Source organism: Corvus hawaiiensis, chromosome 17 (genome assembly GCF_020740725.1).
Source record: "Corvus hawaiiensis isolate bCorHaw1 chromosome 17, bCorHaw1.pri.cur, whole genome shotgun sequence".
Classification (NCBI taxonomy): domain Eukaryota; kingdom Metazoa; phylum Chordata; class Aves; order Passeriformes; family Corvidae; genus Corvus; species Corvus hawaiiensis.
The window spans coordinates 5226758-5252825 of NC_063229.1; the positions used below are offsets into that span (position 1 = coordinate 5226758).

Consider the following 26068-nt stretch of genomic DNA (forward strand, 5'->3'; position numbering starts at 1 on the left):
TTCTTTTTTGTTTTAGTTTAGGTTTTTTGGTTTGGTTTTCATTTGTTTTGGTTTTGGGTTGGGTTTTTGCTTGGATTTGGTTTTGGTTTTGTTTGTTTGGGTTTGGTTTGGGTATTTTCCCTCCTTTTTAATCTGAATCTAGAAGTCATCTCCCTGTGTCACAAACACAGCTCATTTCATAAACCTCAGCTGGTAACATTTTTAACCAAACTCACTGACATGAGATGTTTGGAGTAATTCATCCTCAGCAGCTCTGGAAAGGCAGTATGGCCCTATGAGTTCTTTTATACTCCCAAATTCCAGAAAACTGAGTCCTGCTCCAAGCCCTGAGTATTGACTTGCCCTGTGACACTGGGCAAACCAATTGCTCTGTTTAGATCTTATTTTATGTACCTGCGAAAGTGGCCACGTCCTAAGTGTGGTGAGAGAAGGGTCTGATTTAGGCTGACAAACAGCAGAAAAGTGTAAGAGGCCCCAAAGCAGAGGAAATTTATGTCTTAAGGCACCTGGGGCAGAGCTCCAGCTGACCAAACTGTGAGGAATTTGATTGTTTTAATGTGTTTCCAAGTCATGTAGGTCTGAAAATATGGTGGGAGAATGCAGAACAAGAGGGAGTTCATGAACTAGATGATTATAAACTGCTCGGGAGGTAATTCTGACTTTATGAAACTCCCTGGACCAGTCACTTCTTTGGGTTTCCCCACAGAGTAACTTGAAATTTTTAAGCTGTGTTTTCTCCATAGATATGAAAAATTGCTTCTGAAATTACTTGGATGTACACTGAGTTTTATCTGCTTCTGTTGGGCTATGGAATAGTTTTCCTGTGTTATCTGTTGTCATCTTTCTGATGTACTGAGATTTGTATTAGCTTGTTTCCCAGCATTCTGAGGAGGAGATAAATAAACGCCTGTAACTCTGAGAGTGAATGCAGAGTGATAACAAAAGAATATGCCTTCAAAAATGATGGATTACCGTAAGCATGTACATGTTTGCTATTGTAGGTGTAAACCAGCCTCATAAATTTACTATCAAGACAAGAATCTACCATGAAGATGTTGAGCCCTTCCTCCTTTCAAAAAAAGATTTGATTAATAGGGAAATACTTTATTTGATTAATATGGAAATTTCTGGATTCTTGTCCAGAGAAAGCTAATGCCATAATGGGAGAAGGCAAGGATGCTTGTCCTGCTGAAAGAACCCAGCTCACAGGGGAAGGGATTATAGGATTTGCTATGAACAGTCCTGGGTTGAAGAACAAGTCCCTTGTAATCTTGTGATGTTTTAACCAAAAAATTGCTATCCTACCTGTGTATTTTTGTGGTACATGGCGTTTGAGTAGGTTTATTTTACTGTCAAAATACTGATTCTCTGTAGTTTGTATTTTGGGGGTCATTTTTGAGGAATTTTCTCTTAGAGACAAAACCCTAAGTTTGCTCCTTCGGTTAAAAAAAAGAACATTTAGAATATAGACCTATGAATGTAGCTCTGTGTGTATCCTGTTTAGGAACACATTGATTTACAGTAACTATAATCCTATATTTGGGGTCTAGAGTGCTTATATTAAAGAAAATCCATCATAATGACAATGTAATAAATGTAATATGCATGTTGAAATGAAAAATATAATTCATTTTGATAAGCCTTATATATCCCATATTACTGTGTTCTTTGAGGAACATTCTCCCTGTTCTTTCTCTCTCTTAATATATGTCTAAAGTCTTTTCCTTATGTCTTTCCTACCTAGCATCACCCTCTCCTTGTTCATTTTCTGTCCAAAGCAAAACCCTTCAGAGCAAATCTATGTTGAATTCCTACTACTCAGGTACTAGTGCCAGACTTTTCTTTCATTCCTAAATTTTCTTTGCTTTTGTACGTTACCCAAAATGACCTATAGACTGAGGCTTCTGAGTGTGAGGCACAGCTAACCTTGTTTTCATTCTCTGTAACTTTTCTTTTCCTGTTGATCCCCTGTTGATTTCCATTGATCCGTGTCGTGTGGGTGAACGGAATTCCATCTCAAAGTATCATCAGACACCGTCCCATCGACCACGCTGTTAGGTAAGAGGACAGGTATGGTGTACTGGGCTGAACTGGAGAGCAGACACACGCTCAGTGTCGTGAAAATAACCTGGAGAGAGCACTGTGGAGTGTTTGGCTTCCAAAATCAGAATTAATCCTGTGGTCATGTGTTAATCAGGAAACTTTTGTTTCACTCATGTTTTGTTATTGCTATTAATTGCTTTCAAAGGAAAGGAAAATTCAGAAATTAAGGTTCAGTCCTTCTTTCAAGTATTTGCTGTCTGGTTTTGTGACTGAGATTTGGGGTTCTGGGCCACACTCCCACACACTGCCTTGCCTCAGGCTTGGTTCTGACTCCTGCAGGTGGTTGTGCCTGTGCAGCTGACATAGAACCACAGAATAGTTTGGGTTGGAAGGGATCTTTAAAGACTCTCTAGGCCAATCCCTTGCCATGGGCAGGGACACTTTCCTATAGACCAGATTGCTCAGAGCCCCATCCAACCTGACCTGGAAAGTTCCTAGGGATGGGGCATCTTGCACCTCTCTGGGCAACCTGTGTCAGCACCTCACCACCCTTTTTATATAAAGTTTCTTCTTTGTATTTAGGCTGAATTGCCCTCTTTTCATTTAAAACCAACCCCCCTGTGCTGTGTGTGAGGCTCAGCTGTACCTTGTGCCTCAAGGGTTGCAAGTATAAGGGAGGATTTGCATGTCTGCAGCAGGTGGGAACCTACAGTTTTGGATAAAGTTGCATGTTTAAAGGTTATTTGGAGAAATTCCTGGCTGGGGTTTGGGAAGTTGCTCCACCTGAGAGTTAAATGCTAAATCTTTCAGGCAGCCAGGTATGGATTTGAGAGGATAACAAATAGGCAGGTCCTGGGAGGCAGAAGCTGTTCTGTGGCTGTATTAGAGATTAGAAAGAAGTTCTCCCCTGTGAGGGTGGGCAGGCCCTGGCACAGGGTGTCCAGAGAAGCTGTGGCTGCCCCTGGATCCCTGGAAGTGTCCAAGGCCAGGTTGGACAGGGCTTGGAGCAGCCTGGGCTAGTGGAAGGTGGCCCTGCCCATGGCAGGGGACTGGAACAAGATGGTCTTTAAGTTCCCTTCCCACCCAAACCGTTCTGATTCTGTGCTTTATGAATTCCTCTGCTATGAAGCAGAAGGATGATGGGTGGCTGATCAGAATCTAGCCAGCGGGATTTGTCATTTTGGATTATCTACAGTAAATGTTCCCTCCAGACACAGTAATCTACCATGACTGCTCTAAACATCACTCAGAACATGTGGAAGGGCTGCAGTTAGACCAGGAACAAGTGACAACTGGTGGCTGTTGCTTGGTTTACAGCCTGGCACAGAGGCTTGGAGGGGCTGCCCACAACACACACATCCATCCTGCTGCCTGTCAAAATGCTGATGGTAAGGAATGAGGCCTCTGAATGGGGTGGGGAAGGAAAGGACTCCATTTCCCAGAAGGTTTGGCCTCATTTCCCAGAGAGTCAGTGTTGTCAATAGAAAAACCTAAGTGCAGGTTTATCTTTTGGCTGTACTTCAGAAATAAGGCCCTGACCTGCAGGTTGATGGAAGATGTCAGACACTCCCAGTCTGGTATTTGGCATCTGGGAAAACCTGGCCATCCTTTGGTGGAGCTGCTTTCTCCCTTCTGCCCTGATGGAATTAAGGAATTAACTGCACACTTGCTACTCTGAAGCTCAAGGAGTAATGCACAGGTTCTCTCTGTGCTTCTCATGTCAAAACAAAAGCCCCCAAAACTTCTAAAACTCCGAATTTTGCAGAGGAAAAAAGAGGAAATAGGAATCTAACCAGCCTTGTGCTTATGTATTCAAAACTGTTTCAAATTTCTACTACGCACTATATCTGAGTAAGGACTGATATCCCTGTTTTACACATGGGAAGTGAAGTTTAGAGCGCTTTTAAGACATGAATTACACAGACTGGTACCACCCCAGTTCCACCTGAATTTAACTGCCTGTGAAACAGCCTCTGACATTGGAGAAATTTCTATCTTGTGACTTGCAGACAAATTAAAACCTTGGCATTCTGGTTTTTCAGACAACTCCATCAGATGTTGGATGTTGCTGTATGAGCAAAATAAGTTTAATTTTTGATGTTTATTAATATGAATTCCCAGGGAAGAAAAACATATCTTAAAACGGGCATCAGTCATCCCACTACCAATATCTGTCTTTGGGCACTACCTGCAATTCAGTACTGTTTGTTCTCATCTATTATGCCTTCTAATAAATGTTCTGTATCTTCAGTATTGCACAGCTCTCCAGGCTTGGCTGTGACATGTAAGATACAGGAGATTTGGGATTGGCCTCTATCCCAATTCCTGATTAATACTTTTTTATGTAATGCATGTTTTTAGGAAAGTAATTTTCTCTTCTAGTTGTGGACAACTCTGGATTTTAAATGTTTGCTCAAACTTCTTCACTAGAGAAGTGAATATCTAACAGTAAAAAATAAAGGAGGTAGATTTCCACTTGAAGATGAGGTAGCATGAATATTTTTGGGGAAAATATTCATGTCCAGTAGCTCTTGAAGATGTTCTGGGGATGTTCAGATGTTCTCATCAGGACAGTCTCTTCAGGAGAGCCAGCATGTCCTTCCCTCGCATCCGTTGGCATCTCCTGGCAGCAGGAAAGGACATTTAGCCTTGTTCTTATTGCAGCTGCTCATGAGGATCCTCACAAGAGTCGTTGCCCTGCAGAGAGGACAGAGATTTCAGTGCCTTGCAGATGGGCAGAACCAGCAGAGAGAGCTCTCTGTCACAAAGCCTCAGACAACAGACTGGCTGTGCTTAGAAAGACATAGAAATTTTCCATGGATTTTAGACTTCTGTAGCTTTTTTGCCTATCCCTAATCAGTCTGCTGTGGGTACATCCCCAACCTAGTCTGAATAACTCAAAACTGTTAAAAAGCCAGCATTGCTGCTTTAGCAGGTGCCTCCGCCACTGGATTTTTAAATTGTAGGATGAGTTACTTTTATGCAATGGGTGCTCAAAACTTCAATGGCTTGACCTGTTCAGTTGCATCAGAATCCTCCCAGGCCACGTGAGCCTCTAATAAGGAGCTGTGGGAGAGGTTTTCCCACCACTTCACTGTGCTGAGGTTGGCCAGGGGCAGAATGAGCAGTGGGGCTGCAGACCTTGGCAGGCTGGGCCTGGAGTGAATTTCTCTTACATTTCTTTCTGCCTGCAGAACTGGAAAACTCTGTCTTCCAGTCTTTGGGGCTCATAGTTTCATGTGCTGTTTTGAAGTTTCCAGTTGTTTTCCAGCTGTAACTGAATTGCTCTGAGTGGTGGGTTGATCTGGCAGCCTCTTTTCACCTAGGAAAAGAGAGATTTGACTTGGTGAGGTCCACACATCCGAAGAGCTGCACTGTTACATTTGTACCAAATAATCCCAAATCATTGCCCACCTCACCAAAACAGTTTCTTTGCATCTTTAACAGGGTTTTCTTCTATGTTAACTGGTGAAGAAAATGTATGCAATAGTTTTTATAAGATTAGAATACTCTTATGTAAAAATACTCTCATAATATTAGAATAATATTCTTATTAAAATACTCTTATAAGATTAGAACACTCTTATGCTTGGTGATAACCAAGCAATTCTTACAAAGTTCTAGAAGCTAGAAAAAAATTACTTACTTTTTAAAAAAATTATGGGCATGTGCCAGCTTCTTCATGCCTTTGAAATGAAAGGTGCACCCTCTGCTCTCTGTCAAGTCTGCTGTCAGGCGGCTTTGTTAAGGAATGTGCCCTTTCAGAGCACAGTTGATATCGTTAGATAAATGATGTTTTGCCTTTGGTTTGCCATAGCACTGTTGGTATTGTAGATGGAGTATTAGAGCTGGGTATTTATCATATAATAAAGCCTTGACACACACAAAAAAGCAAATTATTTTTCATCTTGCACCATATCCCTGGTGTAAGGGGAAGAGGTATTAGCCATGCTCTAGTCACCCTCGGAAGATGTCAGAGAATTGACAACCCTTACTCTGGTGTGGAGAGACTGGCTCTGTGTGTAATTAAATCCATCACAAACACCACTCCTAACATAATTTATTTTGTGCAAAGGGTGTCACATTGCATCTTATCACTTGCCAAGGCTAAGAGAATAAAAATATAAGCAGATATGATAGGCCTGTCATTTCAGACACAGGAGGAATTTCTGGCCATTAAAGCAGAAGTTTTGAGAGAAACTTCTCCACATGTAGAAGAGGACACATCAGTGCACCTTTACTTTTAGTCGTGAGAGGCATGGGTGAGTTTTCTGGTCAGGAGACAACATCATACTCTGTGCCCAGATACCCATGTCTCAGTCTATGTTTACAAAACAAATGATCTCTAGAAAAGCATCTAAAGCTTCAGTCCCCAAAGGTGCTCTGGATGAGCAGAACCCCTCCCAGAAGCCTTACTGGGATGTTGCACAGGGCTCTGATCACACAGAGCCGCTTCCAGACTGGCAATCTAATTTCTCAGCTGCTCTTCATCTTATCTGTGACATTTATGGAGAAGTTCATCAGTTTTTCTGTGGAGGCAAACATATTTATTTTACTTGTCTGAGTAGCACAAAAGTATAGAACACAAGGTGGTGTAGCAGCAGGCAAGCAATAATAACTCACTGTCAGGGCTGCTCATCAAATGGGGGAAGATTCCACCAAAGCAACCTCTGCTCCAGCTCCTCTCTGCATGCTGGACTCCATTACTTCTTGGCACAATAAGACCTCAGAGTTGATTTCAGCAAGTTCATTATTATTTCCCCAGCAAAGACACACAAAAAAAGCACCATTTCTCAGGCAGGGAGAATTTGTGAACATGTGAAGTCACCATTGTTAAATTTGCTTATCTGCAGTTACACACTAGCTAACATGAGCTGAGATAACCGAAGAGTTTCCCAATCAGCCAAATTATGTGAGAGCCAGGGAATCATTAATTTACTGTGTTCTACAAAATTTCAGAGTGTTCTTTGAACTCTCAAGCTGATCACAGAATGGTTTGGGTTGGAAGGAACTTTAAAGCTCATCTCCTTCCACCCCCTGCCATGGGCAGCAACACCTTCCACTGTCCCAGGTTGCTCCAAGTCCCGTCCAAGCTGGCCGTGGACACTTCCAGGAATGGGGGATCATGAAAATGCCAGCTTCCCAAAATCAAAACATCTGAGTTGGCAAAGGACATCTTAGTATGGGGAGTAAGTGTGGCACTGAAAAGGGTTAACAAACAAGATGACAACACACTTTGCTGTCGCAAGCTGCTGATATTAGAAACAATCCTGTCACAAACAGCATGTTGCCAGCAACATGCAGAATACCTGCCTTATTTACAGCTGCACAAATAGAGCTGTGGAAAATTGGAAATTGTTCCAGGAGGGAACCGGGGCCCTGAGCAGCCTGCCCTAATGGGACTTCAGAAGCTCTCAATTGATTTACTTTATCAAAGAGAAACTGAAGAAGCGATTTGATCAGTGCCTGCACGGGTCAGGATTTCAAATGCTCAGAGGGCTCTTTAATCTAACAGAAGGTGTAATAAGATTCAGTGCCTGCAATCGAAGCTAAGCAAAATCAAATTGCAATTAAGAAATATTTAGACAGCAAGGGTAATTAACCATTTCCACAGTTTTGGGGGTCAGAATGGAATCACCACCTCTTGAAATGTTTGTAATTTGAATTATTTCTTGGAGCAGTATTCCATCCGTGGAATGCAGTGAAATACGGTGGTGTGTGTTCCTATCAAAAACAAAAGGACATATGACAAGGATAAATGTGCATATGAAACATAGTCCAAAAAAACCCTGATGCACGATCCTGTGTGTTTAGTAGTTTCTGAGTATTAGAGCAAATTATTTCACACAACTTTCCCATTTAAATAAAAGCTATTTTCTTGTTTTGCTTTTCTCACTGAAAATTCACCAAAGGCACGTGTGCTTTATAGACACTGCCAAAAATTTAGTGAAAAGTCTTGGCCACTTTGTCCTGCAAAGTCATCTGCATTTGCAAGGGACTGGGGACACATTTGTGAGAAGCAGACAGAGAAAAGGGACTGTGGAAAGTTACTTTAACTTGCCTTTAGTGCAACAATTAAAGCAGCAGCCCTGACTTTGCTGGAATCTTTGTTGTCTTTCCCAGTAATAATGGTGCCAAAAGAAATGAGATGTGGTTTATAGCTGCAAACAGAAGGGAAAGCAAAGCCTGTTTGCCGGCCCTCCAAAGACTCTTTTGGTTGACTGTCCTAGCGAGAGCTCAGTTTGCTGCCACCTCCCCTCCCACCTGCATTTTGAATTGCTCACAAAATTGCTGCAAACACATCCTGAGAGGTGCGTGCCTTGTGTGAACGCCTCATTACCCGTGCTTAGCTCCACACTCGTGGGGTGATTAGATGGAGAGGGAACAATGTGTTACTTGCATCAAGCTTTATTAGCAGAACATGGAAGTGTTAAGCTCAGCTCACACACAGCAGTTTGTGTCCAGAAAAGCCCCTCTACATTTTACTTGGCCCAGATAAAATTCTGGGGGGAGTAACTGAGAGTCCAGAGCTGCTGCTGCTGTTGTTGGGGTTGGGATTTTTTTGCAGGTAGCACAGGTGCCATGCATGATGTGTTTGTCACGGAGGGCTGGAGGAGGTGATGGCCTGAGCAGTTTCAGCTGTGTGTCCCAGGGTAGAGAGTGGGGTGACCCACATTGTGTGGTGCTTTTCCTTAAGCAGAAACACCTGGGTGAGGCACAGAAGAGGGGCTGCCACAGATCACACTTTGCATTCTTCCCTGTGAGGGTGGGGAGGCCCTGGCACGGGGTGCCCAGAGAAGCTGTGGCTGCCCCTGGATCCCTGGAAGTGTCCAAGTCCAATTTGGAGAGGGCTTGGAGCAACCTGGGATAGTGAAACGAGATGGTCCCTTTCAAACCCAAACCATTCTGTGCTTCTGTGCCACAAGAGCTGTTCCTACAATCAGTGGGATTTGCACTAATTTTTATCTCATTGACCAAAGAGACCAGCTGTCACTATGGACTCAAAGGCCAGAGACCTCTCTTTGCTGCTGAGCACCTTTTTCTAGTCCCAGCTCCAAACCATGAGTGCCTACCTTGAGGAAAATTATTCTGGAAGGGAGGGGGTCACCACTTTCCTGGCTCTCACGTCTCCCTGTGACACATCTCTTTGAGAAGAGAGCCAAGTACACCAGAATTAAAGGAACTGATGAAGAGAGAAATTAGTAATTGCCTGCAAAGGAGCTGGCTGATCTCAGCTCCATTTTACAAGTCGCCTGTGCTCTGTGTGTGCCCTGCCCAAATTAGCACCAGAACCACACGTTAGTTTTAAGACTCCCTTTCGAATTGGGATCTCATAATGTTTTTTAATTGGGGCTGATAAAAATGCAGCATTACTTGCAGGTTCCTCAGAGAAGCCAATTGTGAAATTGGGTTTGTATTAAACCTAATGATGGAAAATTAAGCATAGTGCGTCTGTCGGAAATGGTCCGCAATAAAAATCTTCTCCTTTTCATTACAGGAGGTTAATAGGGAATAGGGGAGCAAAGATGCACTGGGAAAGTGAATCCAACTAGGGGAATTAATAAGCCTTGAAATTCCCTCTGTTCAGAGTTCTCACACTGTCATTAGTCAGAGCATTAGGGATGATTATACAAATGCTTTGGATGTTACTCTTCCTTAAATCCCAAATTTATTCACATTTTGTATGTGAGGGTTGCTTTGCTTGAGCCATAGTTCCGTAAATTTCTGAGTGTCCTGGGACTGTGACAGTGTTTGTGAGAACCTGGGACTCAGAAATCCTGAAATTCAGGAGTCTAATCTTGAAAGCAGGTGATCACTGTGCTAATTTATTTCAGAGGAGCAGGCTGCGTTTCAGCAGCTCTGATAATTCACCCACCAGCCGTTTTTATGTCACGCTGGTGATCAGCTTGCCCTGCAGCAGTGTCCACTGCTGGCATTCCTGTCTCCTCACAGTCCTGCAGCTCCCAAACAGAGCATATCCCTGCCTCCACATCTTCCCCATAGCTAACAATAAACCAGCCAAAGTGCTGTGTGTCAAGTCTGTGCTTTGCCAGCTGCTGAGGGTGCAGTGTGATGCCCTCAGCTCTTTGCTCCTGCCCGCCTCTACAGGACGGACATGGGGAGCCCCTGCCCAGACTACACGGTGGTTTCTCAAGCAGAGCAATGTTTACCAGAGCATTGCAAGCCTATTTCTGCCTCATAAAAATCACCCTGAAATTGCAATTTGATTTATTTAATCTTCATCCCTTTAAAAACGTGGCCGTAGTGTTGCTCTCAAGGGGTGGTGTTTCAGCTCTTTGTCTGCGAACTTGCTGTAACAAACAAGTCCTGTGTGGAAGCTCCAGGAGGGTTTGTGAACAATGTGAGGGAGGTACTTTTTCTGTTTGCTAATACCTTGGTTTGGGTAAGGCCAGAAAGAACTGATGCAGGTTGTATGTGTGAAAGGACCTGAACATCTCAGATCCCTGCAAGCACAGGAAAAAACAATGCTGTATTTGGCCAACCACTTAAATTTGGTCGGCTCTGCTGGATAAGACATTGAATTTTTAATTTAGTCTGAGTTCCTGTTGTTAAAGATTGTTCCAGTCAATTGTTTGGTCATTGAAGTTATTATTTAAGTTCTTTTCTGTTAGTTCACTGGGAGTGTTTTGTTGTGCATATAGTTTTGCTGGGATATGAAGTTGCAATTCCATCTGCATAGTGATGGATTTCTTTAAATCCACTTCTTTCAAAAAAACCTGCATTTTCTATTAAGTTTACATATCTGAAATTTAAATTTCTGCATGCAAGATAACTACATTTTTATGCTGGTTTATTTTTTTTTCCTGATGATATTACATCTTTGTCAGTGACATATAAAATTTTAGGCCTGAACTAGCAGAACAGTTGAATTTTCCTCAACATCCTGACTTATTTGAAATGCTAATCATCTGCTTGCTGTTCACTTGGGTCCCTCTCAGTTATCTCATGCTGTACACCCCAAATCCTGCCTGAATCTCTTGCTCATCTGTATGTATCTCTGAGCCGTGTTCCTTGCAGGTTTGGGAAGACAGCTACATAGTTCTGTTGGAGTCGCTGTGGGAGCTCACCCTTAATGTGCCATATCCTTGTTAACCTGACTGGCTGTTCACTCTCTTCCTGTCTTTTTGGATTTGTCTGCTTGACACCAAGTAATATTCAAGTGTGATTTAGTTTTTCTGGGCAAGCGTGTGCTTCCTGTTCATTTCTTCACTTCCTTTTGCCTGCACCAACCTACGGGGTGCTGCTAAATAAACAGAGTGAGAATGAAGCTGGAAATACCAGGTGGTTGAAAGCTTGTTTTGCCTCCCTGTCTCTCCAACAGACAGCAGCCATGGCGAGATGGCCCAGCCAACCCTGACCATCCAGACCCACCCATACCGCAGCTGCGAGCCCGTGGAGATGTCCTACCCCCAGGGGCAGTTCCAGCCGGCCATCCGAGTGGCAGATCTGCTGCAGCACATCACCCAGATGAAGAGGGGACAGGGCTATGGATTCAAGGAGGAGTATGAGGTGAGAGGAACTTTTCTTCACGTGACTGAGTAGGGAAGTTGCACTCGTGAGGGATAGAAGCTTGGGAGGGGAGGGTAACTGGTTGTGAAAGCTTCGTTTCCTTAATTCACCCTCTTAATCCTTTTCTTTCTGATTTTGGTTTTGAGGGCAGGATTTCACAGCACTGTCAGTCTTTGGAGGCCCTCTGTTCCAAAGAGAAGGTGTTTATTGCAGCACTAAGTGGGTGACACTGTGCTCATCCCCCTGTCCCATAAAGAGCAGACAGTAAATATTCAACAGGTGCTGAACCCAACACAGGGTGTGCAGTCCCTTCCTTATCAATGTGTTTCCCTTGAGCAGTGTGAGCCAGGCTGTGAGAAAAGGAAGGGGTTTTGCCTGAGCTTTTTGGGAGCTCCAAATGCTCTCTCATAATTGATCAAGTTAAATCACAGAGCAAAGACCTGAATGCAGAATTGTTAAGTCAAGGGCAGGTATTTGTGTAGCTTAAATGAAGGTGAAATTTTCCAATATGATCAAACCTCTGGCTCAGAATAGGCTTGACTGACATCCTCCTCCAGCTCCATGTGGGGAGAGGAGTAAAGGGTAAGCTGGAGAAATGAAAGCTGCCCTCCTTCCCCTCACCTCTTCCCCCTGCAAGCTGGAATGACCAGGAATATAATCCAAATGACCAGAAGACATGATGTTGGGAATGATTTGGAAGAGGAAAACACATTTAGAGGAGAGCAAACAGAAGAGTGAAATATCCTCAAACATATTACTAGACTCGGCTCTAGCAAGCAATAATTATAATGAATGTAGTAAGCTTGTGGGAAGGCAATAAGCAATTAATATGCATAGTGGCATTAAAACTATTTAAAAATAATGTAACAGCTGTGAAAATAAGTTACTCAATGAAAACAGCTCACTTTTCCACCCTGCAAGTGAGGGTCCGTGAGGTTTGTGTCCTCAGTGCTGGGGTTTGCTGTCATGGAGAGCCCATCTTTCCCTGGTCCTCACTAGGGAGCATTTTTTTAGTCGGATGGCTTCAAAGACTGTCACAGCAAATGTTTCTGGAAACTGTGTGTTAACCAGGTCTAGGCACTCTTGCCCCATAATCGAGCATGCTAATTAAACTATCAATATAAAGAGCTTTGTTTAATATTGAAAAAGGGTAATAATTCTCTGAGGAGATTTATTTGGCCCCCCTTGGCCTCCATTTCCATGAAGAGTACCCAAAACTACATTGAGCTCAATTACAGATGCCCTAAGACCCAGTTCTTGATGTTCAAGAAGAAAACAGGTGCTGGCATATAGTAATTTTCTGGCGCTGGCATCGCTAATTATCAAAATAGCACATTAGCATGAAAAATGTCAATGCAACTCTCAGCTCCACGAGTTCTGCCTTTCCCAGAAAGTGCTGTCTACAGACGTATATAACAGTGATGACATTACATAGATTTGCATAATTCCTTTCCTTACAAGGACTGGCCTGGAGAATGCCACAAACTCACGAATCCCCTGCACCGTTCCCCCTTCCCTCAGCTGTAATTGCAGGCATTTTCCATGGTGGGGTTTGGGGGCTGGAGCATGGGATGGAGGCAGCGCTTCAGCTCCAAATAGCAGCAGGGAGGATGTCAGAGAGTGTGAGAGCTCCTGGAAGGTGGGAGGTTTGAGCTGGCTGAGAGTGGGGGCTCAGCCTGGGATCTGCAGGAGCACAGAGCTGCAAAATTGGCTTTGCAAGACGCTTTGCGGAGCAGCTGATAAAATCTCGAGAAAGAATTTGATGTCTCTTTTAAAATGTGTTTTCAGACACTAATATCAGTGTCACCTCCAAATATGCTCTTTTTTTTTCTTCTAAGGAGCTGATTTTCTACTTACTTTGCAAATTGATAGCATAAATTGCAGCCTGTTTAGTGACATGTTACCAAATAATTTTACTCTCATGAAAAATCACTTTGAACGGAGCGTATCAGTCACACATGACAATCTCTTATCTCTGTGCGTTCCCTTCTCCGCTGGGTAACCTGGAAATTGCATTCCATATTTGTTTAAAGGATGCTTGCACCTACATGTTGTAGCACAGACAGCGTGTTTTGTTGAGGGCATCCAGAAAAATATTCCTGGTGGCTGCAGGCGGAGCTGAGAAGCGGGATGGGATTGTGTGAGGGGTGTCAGGGCTGGTGTGAAATGGGTGATAACTGGGTATGAATAACAGGAAACTGTCAGCACTCCCCGTGTCTGTGTGATTTTGGGGCTGCCTGCTGCACCTGAGGGCAAAGTGTGACTTTGGGCCTTTTTGGCTGCTGCTTCTGTTCAGTGATAAAACGAGTGGAACAGAAGAGAAAAATCTGTCAGTGGCGCTGGGGGTAGATGGCACTGTTTGGGATTAGGAGGAGCCATAAACATTTAAACGGGACACATTTAAATGTCACCGGCTCCTTCTCCAGAACGTATCAGCTCTGATTTGTTGGGAGCTGTGGGACCAGTCCCATGGACTTATTGCAAGCACCAATTACTGGCTAAGGAGATAATAAGCTTAATTATCCAAACTCATTTTCCGTGATGATCTAGGATGTCACTAATGTACATTCTCCTGCTGCATTACTGAGACTGTTTAGTTATTTCAGATTTTGTGGCTCCTTCCTCAAGCCTTCATAGTGACAGTCTTCAGCTTGTGGAAGTCACCTCTGGATTTTAACCCTTTAATTTCTGCCTACCCATTTTCCTGTGGCCAGAAGAAGATCTGGTGGTCTGGTCTATGATGGGATGCTGCAAAATGAATGACTGAAATTTTTTTTTCAGATTATGGGTTTTTGCCCAGGTAATTTTTAATTCTGGCTCCCAGCAGATTTGTGGGAACAGTTTTTCCACCACTGCTGAGAAGAAGATGGCTTCAGGGAGAGGGCCAGGACTCTGTGGCACACTTTGGGATGAACAGGAAGGCTTTGAATCGATGTCGTTGCCTTTGGCAGTAAAACTGCAGCATTGAGGTGGATCAGTGCAAATGAAGGATTCGAGTTTTTGTATTTAAATTAAAAGCAAACAGTAAACTAGCTAAGTTCATCCATTCAAAATTCAAATTGGCTTGCAGTGAGCTTCAGTTTAATGGGAGCACAGTTATGTCTGGGCCATGGTTCTTAGGAAGCTTGATTGAGATGAAGCTGACTTTGAGAGATCTATCCTTGTAATTTCAGCTAAAATTTAGATCAATTTAGTTTAAAAAGCTTCGCTGTAACCTAAATTCCACTAGTGGGAAGATATTTCAGTATAAATTTCACAAAACTCCCCTAAAAGAACTTTAGAGAGTTTTAAAAGTAGAAAAAGCCTAAAAATCAAGTATAGGGTTTTTTTGAACACTAAAATTCTGCTGTTACCAAGTCAAAGAAAGAAGGGGGAGCACTCCTGTGAAAAATGCATTAAATTCCAGTGCCTGAGTGATCTGTCCTGATTTAACATTGCTGATAATGCAGATAGAAACAAGACTCTTTTTACAATTATGGAGATACTGAGTGCACCAAAAAAACCTGAAGGAACAAAGCATTAGCTGTGCTCCTCATTTTCTGGATGCAAACCAATTATAATCCATATTCTTGCCTTTATTTTTAACGTCGTTTCAATTCTTGGTGCTGCATTTTTAGTGATCTCACAGAGAGATTATTTGGGCTGTACATGGAGTTACTCCGATTTGTTCATCTGGTGTTTATAAAAGTAGGGATATAAGGGGTGCCCCTGCAAAGGTGCTTTGTGTTCCTCCCCAACCAGAGCTGTGCTCCCTCCCTTCAGAGCTGGACAGTTCTGTGGAAAGCAGGGATTTCTGTGGTATTGAATGAGATGAAAAATCCTGGACTCCTAAATCTTTGGAGGCTCTATCAGCAAATATAAAAACATCAATTTCAGTGGAGAATTGCATGTTCAAGTCAAATGAAAGGATACGGTTTGTTGAAAAGGGATTTATTTGCCCTGAATATATTTTCTCTGGCCAAGATAGCTTCTCCCGTGTGGAAGTCAGGAGAAAGGATTTTCTTTTATTTCTTTTTCTTCTCAGACAGCTCTGATTAGGCACCTAATGACTGTTGCCATTCTCTGGTCAATCTGCTGTAATTCGATATTAGTGGAAAAATAAAGCACCTTTTTCCTCAGTCTTTGAAGATGAAAATGAGCCTTCTTCACCTCTTTTCTTTCACTGGGGGATTTTTTTTTTTGTTGTGTGTGGGTTTGTTGGTTGGGTGTTTTTCCTCAGAAGATGAGCTGCTCTCTGGAAACAACAGTCTGCAAAGGAAATATATGTGTGATCAAAGCCCTCACCAATTACAGAGTTATTACTCTTTCTCCTGGGCTTTTGAATGGGAACTTGGTGTCCCTGTCTTTGTCAGCAGAGCTCATGGCAGTGCTGCAGTGCCTGACATTTTCTGTCCTGGAACCCTTTGGGGGAAATTCACAGCGATCTGCTCTGCCAGGGGTTTGTTCATATTAAGTTTAATTGTAACATCAGTGTTGTAGATCCTAATTGTGTCTCTCTGCTATTCCATTCAGGCACATAATAGACCTGGGTGGCTTGTGAAGATGAATATAAATTCATTTGCTAGCACAGCTGTGTCAAACTACCCACTGCTGGCTGAGGCAGATGTGATTCTACAACAACTGTGGTATAAACCCTCCATAATCCCCCAGGGACTAGAAATAATACAACTTACAGTGTTGGTTTTAGTGATGTAGAATCGTGTTGGGGGGTACATCTTGGGGGAGGCAGATCTCTCAAGGCAGTTCAGGAGGGGCTGTTCTCCTCACCCATGATTTTTCTGAGGAAGGACCATCCTCCAGCCTTGTCCTTTGTTGCCATCTGCTGCTTTCCAGGCTCTGCCTTGAAAATCCCTCCTGGCCATGTCTCTAGGATAAAATGGCTCATTCAAGGGTGTCCAGAATCGTTGTAGGGCTGAGCTGCAGATAGGGTGGCACTATGTGCTGCCAGTTCCTTTTCCCCATCCTTCCTCAATTGAAAGAGCACATTTTAGGAAAATGGCTGTTTATTCTCGTGCTTCATGAGCATGTTTTACCTCGTTTTTTCTCTCTTCCTTACACATAATCTAAAACCCTGAGCTGCTTTATCTTTCCCCAGAGAAAACCAGTAAATGCCTTGTATTGCATCACCCATTATTAAAACAGAAATAGGTGAAAACACTCTATTTTCAGCTTAAATATGAAAGGCTGAGCACTGGGTTTCAACCATGTGGGTTTTCCTAGAGGTGTAGCCAAATGAAATCTCCCCAAGCCTTGTTCTGCAGGGGAAATGAGGTTAACCTGGGACTGTGCAGCCAGAAACAAATTCTCCTGATCTTTTTAGAGGAGAAGCAGCAGGAGGAAAATTATTCTTGCCTGGGAGAAGCCGAGAGATGCAAATGGTCTGCACCGAGCTGTGCTTTTGCCATGAGTGGAGGTGCCCTTTCCTTGGCCAGCTACTGAATCATTCAGCTCCTTTATTTTTGCCCTGCTCTTCTTCTTTAAGCCTCTTCATCCACTTGGAGGCATTGGCCAGGTGTTTTAAGCCCTCCCTTGTTGTTTATTTTGCAGGCACTCCCTGAGGGGCAGACGGCGTCCTGGGATACGGCCAAGGAGGATGAGAACCGCAACAAGAACAGATATGGAAACATAATCTCCTGTAGGTGTAAATTCACATTAAACTGAGCTTTCTGTAAGATCTCACACGTGTGCTGTGGAGAAGGCTGTGTTTGAGAAGCTCACCAGGAGCTGGCTAACAGTGCTGAGCGTTCAGTAGTTCAGTCTGTTTGTTACAGGCTTTATTCCTGGGATTTATTTTATTTCATGTTTTTTTAATCATGATTTTACATAACATCACTGCATGTTGTTACACATTTTCTACCTGCCTTGCTTTTTGCTTTAGGTCTGTAGCTTGAGGGCTAAATCCTTTTGTCACTGTTTATGTGATGATGTCCGTTTTCTGTCTATTTTTACTACAAAACCCAGAGCTTCCAGTACCACAAAAGGAGCTGCAGATAGATCAGATTTTTAGCTGTGGCTGAGAGGTCAGGTTTTCTCCTTCCTTGTGGTCGGTAGCCAGTGGAGCAGTCACTGCTTGTCCCCAGAGTGCTGGTTTGAAGGGTGGGACAAGCTTAACTTCTGCCTCAGAATCATAATAAGGCAACTGAAAATGCACTAAAACTTCTTGGTTCACTTCTTTCAATGATCAGTTCCTGTTGATGTTACAGGAATATCAATGCATAGCAGAACTGCAGGGCAGGGAAGACTCCATAAAACCATTTAAGTCAGCTTTATTCTCCAAAGCAGGAGTAAATTCACCTTCCTCATTTTTATCAGGTATTTGTGAAGCCTCTTCCAAAGTTGCTCCCCAAAGCTGAGCTTCCCACAAGCTCTCCAGGCAGTTCACCACAGTGTTTCACTATTCCTGATAATGACTGGGGAGGGGAGGTGTGAGAATTCATTATTTTCAAGGGCTGCTGAGCTGCATCAAGTTGGAGAAGGCAAGCTTGAGACCATCAGAACAAGAAATCAGAATATAAATGAATGTTCCGTAGATTTTCATGACTGGGAGGATCTGTAGAATGCTCAAAGAGCAAAGTTAAGTCATGTTGAGTGATATATTTCGTACTGTATTTTTTTTCTTGGGTTAAAAATGAATTTCCTCTAGAACACATAGATTTTACTAAGGAATTACAAAAGAAAACCCCGAAAAACCCCACCAAAAACCACCAAAACAAAACAACAACAAAAACCAACTTCTCTATAATGAAACCTCACCTCACACATAACTACTCCTCTCTTTGAAGCCTTGAAATAAATGATTCATGTGACAGTTTTGGGGAATGACATAGAACAGCTCAGTTCAAGGACCCCATGGTAAAGATGAAATCTGGAAATGAAGATTAAAGTTTGTGAGCCCTGATGTGATGATTCCAGTTCTGCTGCTGGCTTTGTGTTGGTTGTGAGCAGGTCACCAAGTTCACCAGTGTTCTTTATCCGTGTGGAAAATGGAAGTGACAGTACTGGAATATTACAATTAGCATGAAAGTTGTCTCCCTTAATTTCAGCTCCACCTTGCTGTGATCTTTCTGTGCCCTAGTGGCAAAGAGAGACCTCCAGACAGAGGCTCTATTTATCTGTCTATACAATTAACTTCAATTAAATGAGTCTAAGACAGATGAATCATCCAGCTATAAACACGGGATTGAAAGTGGAAGTGCCAAGGTATGATAAAAGGAAAGAAATGTGAAAGACTTTGTTTCTCGGTATGATTTTGAGGAAGCACTTGGCATAATTCAAAAGCAGAGGCAAAAAGAAGCAAAACTGTGTGCAAAAGCCTCCATCTCATTTATGTTAAAAGTGGTCATGGAGAAAACTTCGAAATCCAAGTGAAATGTGAGGAGTTCAGGAAGCAAAATCAAGGAAGATAAATGGGATGTTATCTTAAGGGAAGGTATTCACAAAGACAAATTGTTGTTTAACAAAGAGTGACGTGAGCCTTTTAGCTCTAAATATAAATACAGCGGCAGTGCAGATAGGAGGTGATGAACTTGAATCAGGGAATGCAAAATGTAATCAGAGCTAAGGAATGAGAATCTGCACGGGATAAAGTGTCAGAAAAGAAGCTCAAGTTTGAGGACTGTTGGGAAAGATTTCAGAATGGGGATGAGAGGGTGGAGTGCGCTTTCTTCTCTTCAAATATATATCAGAACAAAGAGTTTGAGGAGGAGACAAGGGCTCTTTTAAAAGTCAGCAAGGAGAATTTAGAAATTTACAATAGTGACATTGAGAAGACTCAGAAGGGAGAAGGAAAGAGGAATGCCTAAGGAAGGAGCGTATCATTCATCAGATGTTTTTGTAAAACCATTGCAAAGTTATCAGCTGAGCCTGGAGCCAGACTCCACTGGTGGGCGAGTTGGGCAAAGTCCCTGAGTGAAGTCAGGGGCAGGGTCCAGAACAGAGGATGGAGAGCAGAGCTGAGAATAGCAGGGCAGTGGTTCCCTCCAGGCAGGTCATGAAAACAAACTGTGTTCTGTGGGTACAAACTGGGCAAAAGCCTGAGCAGAGGAGGTGGAACATGGTTATACCCTGAGCTGTTTGGTTGTACCTCAGTTGTGGTGGCTGGTGAGACCCAGAGCAGGCACTGGTTGCCCCTGCCCCTTTATCTGGTAAAAGGCTGCACATGGCAATTAACATTATTTATTTAACCATGGCTTCCACTTCATCACTCCTGGAACAACAAATCCGCTGCATTTTGGGGAGTGAATTGGAAAGTCAGGTTGTACCAGTTTGGCCAAATTTAGAAATATATCCTCTGAGAGAAGGCAGGTTACCACCCCTCCCCCCACGAGGTTCGGGAAAAATAAGTTTTCCTCGAAGGAAAGTGAAGAAGATAAAACTATTTATTTACCAAACACATGGGAAAAGGAAAATAATGCTAAATAATAAAATCTCTCGCTGTGGAGAAAAAAACCTGGGAAAAAGTGTTCGAGTCCTCCCTTTGGTCTCCTCGGAGCTGGGGCTTGGCCCAGGGCCAGGCCCTCTGTGCCCGGTGGAAAGTCCTCCCGATGTGCTCTGAGGTTGAAGCAGTCCAGCAGAAAAGGGAGAAAATCCAAAATTCCAGGGAAGGAAAAGCAAAGTTCAACTCTCTCTCCGGAGAAAAAAAGAAACTGAACAACTGGCCAAAAGCTGACTGGAAAGCAGCAGGCCGGGTGCTGCCTCACTCCCCTGCCGCAGCTGAAAAAAAAGTCCCTATCTCTGTGTGACCTTGAACAAGCTGCAAACTGCTTTGAGAAAGTTTTGCTCAATTTTCCTTCCCCCTCTCAGGCTCAGTTTAAAGGCATAGAAAGGCACAAGAATTAATTTCTGGGCATAGGGCAGCGATATGGGATACACATCACAAAGTCACCCCAAGACACAGGTTTTGATCTGCCTTCTGCAGCGGCTTCAGAGACTGGTGTTAAAATGTGGCTTTGTAAGCCCTTGCAACAAGTAGCACTGCTCAGTGAATCACAGCAGATTAGATCTTGTCTTTCCGGCCTCCTGGGTAACAGCACAGTTACAGGACTGTTCTACTCGGCTCACTGCTCTCCCAGAGCTGCACTGACATCGTGCCTCTCTCTGAAAACCTCGATCATGCTGCCAGCCCCAACACCTGCTCTTCTTACATTTGCCAACCAAAGCTGCAGACCAACCTGGGAGCTGATCTGTTCATGCAGAGGAGAGGCAAGAGAACTCAGAGAGCTCTCCCAGCTTTTCATGGTTCTCTCCCATCTGGGACAAGTTTTGGAGCAAGAGAAAAGTGGAGCAGTGGATTTGGGGTCTGCATGACCACAGAAATCCCCTGTGGATGGTGGGAAGATGCAGACAGGCTTACCATGCTGGAGGAAACTCCAGCTTGAACCTTTTATTATACGAGCAGAGTCCATGAGCTTTGCTCCTGCACTTTTATAAAAGCTGTAAAAACAAAGACAGTTGTGGAGATGCCAGGTTTTTCTTTAGGGGGCAAGCGTAGGCAGTGTACCCATTTATGTGCTGAAGCAAAATGACTTAATTCTGCTTTAGGGCCCAGATATTGAGACCTTCAAAGAGCATCAGAAAGTGGTTGTTGGAGGAGGGATCTATTGTTGTTGGAGGGAGCTGAATCTATTACAGAGAAGAGAAAATGTCCAGAAGCTATGTGGGACCTTTGGTTCTATTTGATTTCTCTCCATCTTGCCCAGCTTTAGAGCCATTACATTATAGGAGAATAAAAACTCTCAGATGAGAGCTGAGGACGAGAAGAGGTAAGATTGTGTTTGCTTCAGCTGATGGAGAGCACTTTCTGTACTTTCCTTTTTCCCACTGAGTCACCCTGGGTTTGAAGTCTCATGATGGTCCACGAGAAACTGTGGGGTTGATGACAAAAGACACTAGAGGAATTTGCGTTGTTTCCTTCATGCTCTGACTGCCATATGCTTTGGGTTGGAAAACTGTGAATTAATCAGAGAATTTTGGGGTGGAAGAGATGAAGAAGCTTTCAGCTGGCACACAGGTGGAGAGCGCTTCTAGCCCACAGACAGGGATAAGGCATAAAATCAAAAAACCTGGAATTCCAGACTAGTTTGGGAGAAGAGGCCTTAAAGCCCATCCAGTGCCACCCCCTGGGCAGGGACACCTTCCACTACCCCAGCTTGCTCCAAGCCCCGTCCAACCTGGCCTTGGGCACTTCCAGAGATGAGGCATGAACAGCTTGTGCCAGTGCCTGACGTCAGTGTTGGATTTAGAACAGAAATCTTTCAACTTCCAAGCATTTTTATTCCATGATTTCTTCTGTGTTGCTTAAACTATTGCATGTCTGTGCGATATCCACGGACTATGATCCTGAGAGGGTGGGATTTGTCACACCTGGATGTTACCCAGCTCTCATGGCGCAGTCCAGGGTCAGTGGGGGCAGACAGGGGAGGACAGAGGGAGGTCAAAGCATCCTTTAGTCCCAGAACCAGGCTGAATCTCCAGAGCTGCCTGTGTTTCTCCATTGCTGTGTGGGGAGCCCTGACAGGCAGTTTAGACGAGCTGTGTAATGTTTAGGTGACGAAAGTTGTGTGAGATTAATCCAGCGCTGGTGTCAAAATGAGACGTGGAAAAATTGCAATGATACTTCAAATGATCACTAATGGGAATTTTGACAGGAGTTTAAAATGGTAACAATTCTGTGCTAAAATGAGAGCACGGAGCTTTTCAGTGAAATTCTTGTCATTTTTGAAGTCTGTTTTAAGACCCATTTTCAGTCAAACTACTTTTCATATAAATTTAGAGTTCTGGTAACTTGCAGAAGGACTGTAGTAAACAGGGAGAAATAAAACCATTTACACATTTGTTAAAGATTTTTCTATTTTTTTGTAGTCCTAAATGCAATTTATTTTTCTGTTTCTCCTTCCATATTTAAAGTTTCTTAGAGTCCATTTGTAACACACAGGGATATGATGTCTGATAAATTTAGTGAAGAGTTGAACACTGCTTTCATTTCAGCCTGCCAAGAATCCTGTGTCCTTGGCTAGAGGAGTCCAGTGGATAAAGAGAAGAATCAGAAATAAGTTTTAACCACTGGGAGAGGATATAATAAAGGCATTTGCTGTTCTTTAAATAGCCCTTTAAAGTCTCTAGGCAAAAAACCCCTAAGTACAAGATCCTTACTACTAAGAGCATAATAATTTGCTTTTTTTTTTTTTTTTTTTTTAAGTCAAATCCCAAAGTTTTTTTGTGGAAAAAAGAAATTTACAAGGGAAGTTATTTTATGAACTTTTATCCAGACTGTTCTCCTAAACTTTTGAACAAGGTTAAAGATACCATTAAGACATCATTAATATTTTGTGTGCTTTGCATATACACAGATTTTTTTTCTGCTGCACTGTTCTCACTTGTAAGAGCAATAAATCTCCCTCAGGAATTAATCTCATTTTAGTGAAATACGCAATGAAATATCTTGAATTTTGTCCTCAGAAAGCAAAGTTCAGCTTAAAGCATTTTTCATTTGGTGTCAAAATATGATTGGACCTGAATGTCTTCTTTAAAAAAAAAAATAGCATTAATCTTCCGTTCAATTTCTTCATCCTTTATGTTTTTTGTCATATTTGGCTTTAAAAAAAAAAAGGGAAAAAGGAAAACAATCCAACAACACTTTTTTGCACCTACAGAGCATCTTTTCCTTAGCCAAAAGTATCCATAATTGGGTGAAATCATGGCCGGGCTCTGCAGTCTGCTTCCCAGGTCTGCCCCATTCAGCTCCCTGTGGATGTGTTCATCTTGCCTGGTTTAACTTTCTCTCTAAAAAGTGGCTCAAGGTGGTGAAACTTAATTTTGATGTTTGGCTCTGTTAAATGAGGAGAGGCAGGTGCTTCCTCCGGGGTTATTCAGAGCGCTCCAGCTACAGACATTGTCTGTGTCCCTCATTAAAAAATGAACCTGAGATTCTTTTCCCCTGTCGTTGGGGGCATTTTTGGTCTCATCATTTTTAGTTCTGTTGTTGCAATGAGTTGAGACTTCCCCAGCGTTGTTCTCTTGTGAAGAGTCAGTAAATGTTCCTCTCCCAAGCATTTGCTCCAGGGTTTGCTTTGCTTTGCTTTTGTTCATGTGGCTCCTGACAAGCTTCCTTTGCTGCTGGAATTGCAAGTGTGAAATTGTCTACAGGAGTTTCCCTGTATTTCATCCACGTGTCCGGTTTAATCAGCTCTTTGTCTGTCTTTGTGAATTGCTCTAAGTATAAATTCTTTTGTTGTCTGTCTAACCACATGATTTACTGCAGCTCCTCGTGTAGTTGCCTTGAGTGCAGGTAATTGGGAACATCAGCACTTGGAGAAATATTCCCCCTTCCCTGTGTCTACAAAGGCTATATTTATTAATACAAATATAGCAGAGCTTTTGATGGATTCACCTGCAGAACCTCCTTTGAATGCAGATATGGGATTTGATAAACACAGCAATGTGGTTGTATTTTTTTTAGGTGTGTAAATCTCACCCAAAGAATGAGCAGAGTAGAATCATTCCTTTACACAGCTGAATGAATATTTAATGTATATCCAAGTCTTGGTTTTCAGAACTGCTCACACATCGGTCTTCACAATTATTATCTGATTCTACATTTAATTAAGACATGACTAAACCCCTTTTGACTGAGTTACTGCAGAATAGCACCTCATATTTTTATGTTTCGTTGCTATGATTCTTTTTAATTGAATGTAAATCATGCTTAGGCCTGCCTGTGTTTTCCAAAGTGCTGCTAAACATTAATGCCTTTCTGGCTGAGAGCTATGCTCTATGGAGCTGGTAGGGAGGAAATAAACTTAATGGACTCGATATTATACTTCTTTTAAAAAATCATTTGAAAATGAGCGCAGCATGGCCAGCAGTGACCCCCATAACCCAGTAGCCCCTGCCAAGCAACTGGCCCTTAGAAGCAGATCTGCAGTTAATTGCATACCAGTGCTGGGACTGCCAGAGCAAATCACATCAGCAGCCTGGCTCTGGAGTATCTCCTGTGACAGAGCCCAGCACCAGCTGTTCCAGAGAAAGATCAAAATATTCCCCTGGTGGAAAATCATGACATAATCTGCCCGCTGGGGTAGTTCCTTTCTGCGTCTGAACCGTGGAGCATGCTGGGAGATGAAAAGATTGATCTCTGCTATTTTATTGCCTTATCTAAAGTAACTTTGAATCTGCTCAAAAAGATGAACATTTCTGATTTTGTTGGTTTTTTCCAACACTGCCTCTGATGCCATGATGATTTTTTGCCTTTTCTTTTATACCCCTGTTATACCTTTTTACAACTTCTGTATTCTCGGTGCTTTTTCCCTACATTCTTGGACTTGTTTGTGCAGCTAGGAGACTGAACATTTTAGAAGCTTCGTAGTTAGGGGTCAGTGTGCCCCAGACCCCAAGGTCCTCTCCAGAACACATTCTGTAAACCAAGATAGAACCATCCAGGGGAAGGTTCCTTGGGGAGGGGGGGCTCACTTGAGCCTCTCATTGGGGAGTCTTTGATAGATGTGCTAATTAGTAAAACCTATAATGTGATACCCGATCTTCGGGGGTGTGCATTGCAGCGTGCACTTCGGTGCATTTGACCTGGACGTGTCCACCTTAAAATAAATACCAAGGTAAAATCCCTTTTTCCCTTCTAACCATGTTTGACTCTTGATTTTAACACCAGGAAAAGGCATCACCTCGATGCCATTTTGCTGCCTCAAGTTCTGTGAGTTGCATAAAGGAATGATGCTCCAATTTCATTTGTATTTCCTTCCAGCTTCTAGGTTTTTCCATTTCTCACTTGCAGGGTTTTATTGCTGTTTTACCCTCCTAATCTTTTATACCTCTGTCATGACCTATTTAATTATATCCTGGTCTTGTCAGTTTTAGTTCTTGTCTCAGTTTCTAGAGATCAGATGAAACCAAGGGAGTTTGTAGCTTCCAAGCAGGAAAACGGTTTTTGTCATGGAGATCCACCCTGCAAAGGTCTGTCCCAAAACTCCCAAACCAGGCAACACTTGCAACCTGTCTCAAATCTCCGTAAGGATTATGGTGACAGCAGTGAATTTCATGAACACAGAGCATGACTAACTCAAGGATCTAAACATTACATCTTCAACACAAAACAAAGGGCTTTTAGGAACAGGAATACTGGTGAGGTTAGTCCACTTTTTATTATTGTAAGTGTTCAATTATTCAAGCAGCATGGTGGGATTTTTGAGGCCAGGAGTTGCACTTTGTGTGTCCCTTCCAGCTCAGGGCAGCTATGGTACCACACTTGCAGGAGTCAGCAGATAAAGCAGACCACTTAGAAACTCCTCTTTATCGTTGCTGTCACTTTTTTTCCTTTCCTTCTTTCAGATGATCACTCAAGAGTGAGATTGCAGCTGCTGGATGGGGACCCTCACTCCGACTACATCAACGCCAATTACATCGATGTAAGGCTCCTGGACGTTCCCCCTGTGACAAACTCTCCTGTGACAAGCCTGCTTATGAATTTGGTGCCTCTGACACA

General features: G+C 42.9%; 1 protein-coding gene across 11 annotated transcripts in view; it reads left to right on the forward strand.

The window, feature by feature from the left end:
* Positions 1-26068, forward strand: part of PTPRT (protein tyrosine phosphatase receptor type T) — a 431252-nt gene that overhangs the window by 375977 nt on the left and 29207 nt on the right. For 7 of the 11 annotated variants that reach the window (XM_048321537.1, XM_048321535.1, XM_048321538.1 and 4 more), the window contains 5 exons: positions 1745-1822; positions 2023-2058; positions 11387-11574; positions 17122-17209; positions 25915-25991. In XM_048321537.1, coding sequence (XP_048177494.1) covers positions 1745-1822; positions 2023-2058; positions 11387-11574; positions 17122-17209; positions 25915-25991 — 467 coding nt within the window. The remainder of the gene's footprint in view (positions 1-1744; positions 1823-2022; positions 2059-11386; positions 11575-17121; positions 17210-25914; positions 25992-26068) is intronic. The other 4 variants (XM_048321542.1, XM_048321543.1, XM_048321536.1 and 1 more) reach the window with 3 other exon arrangements.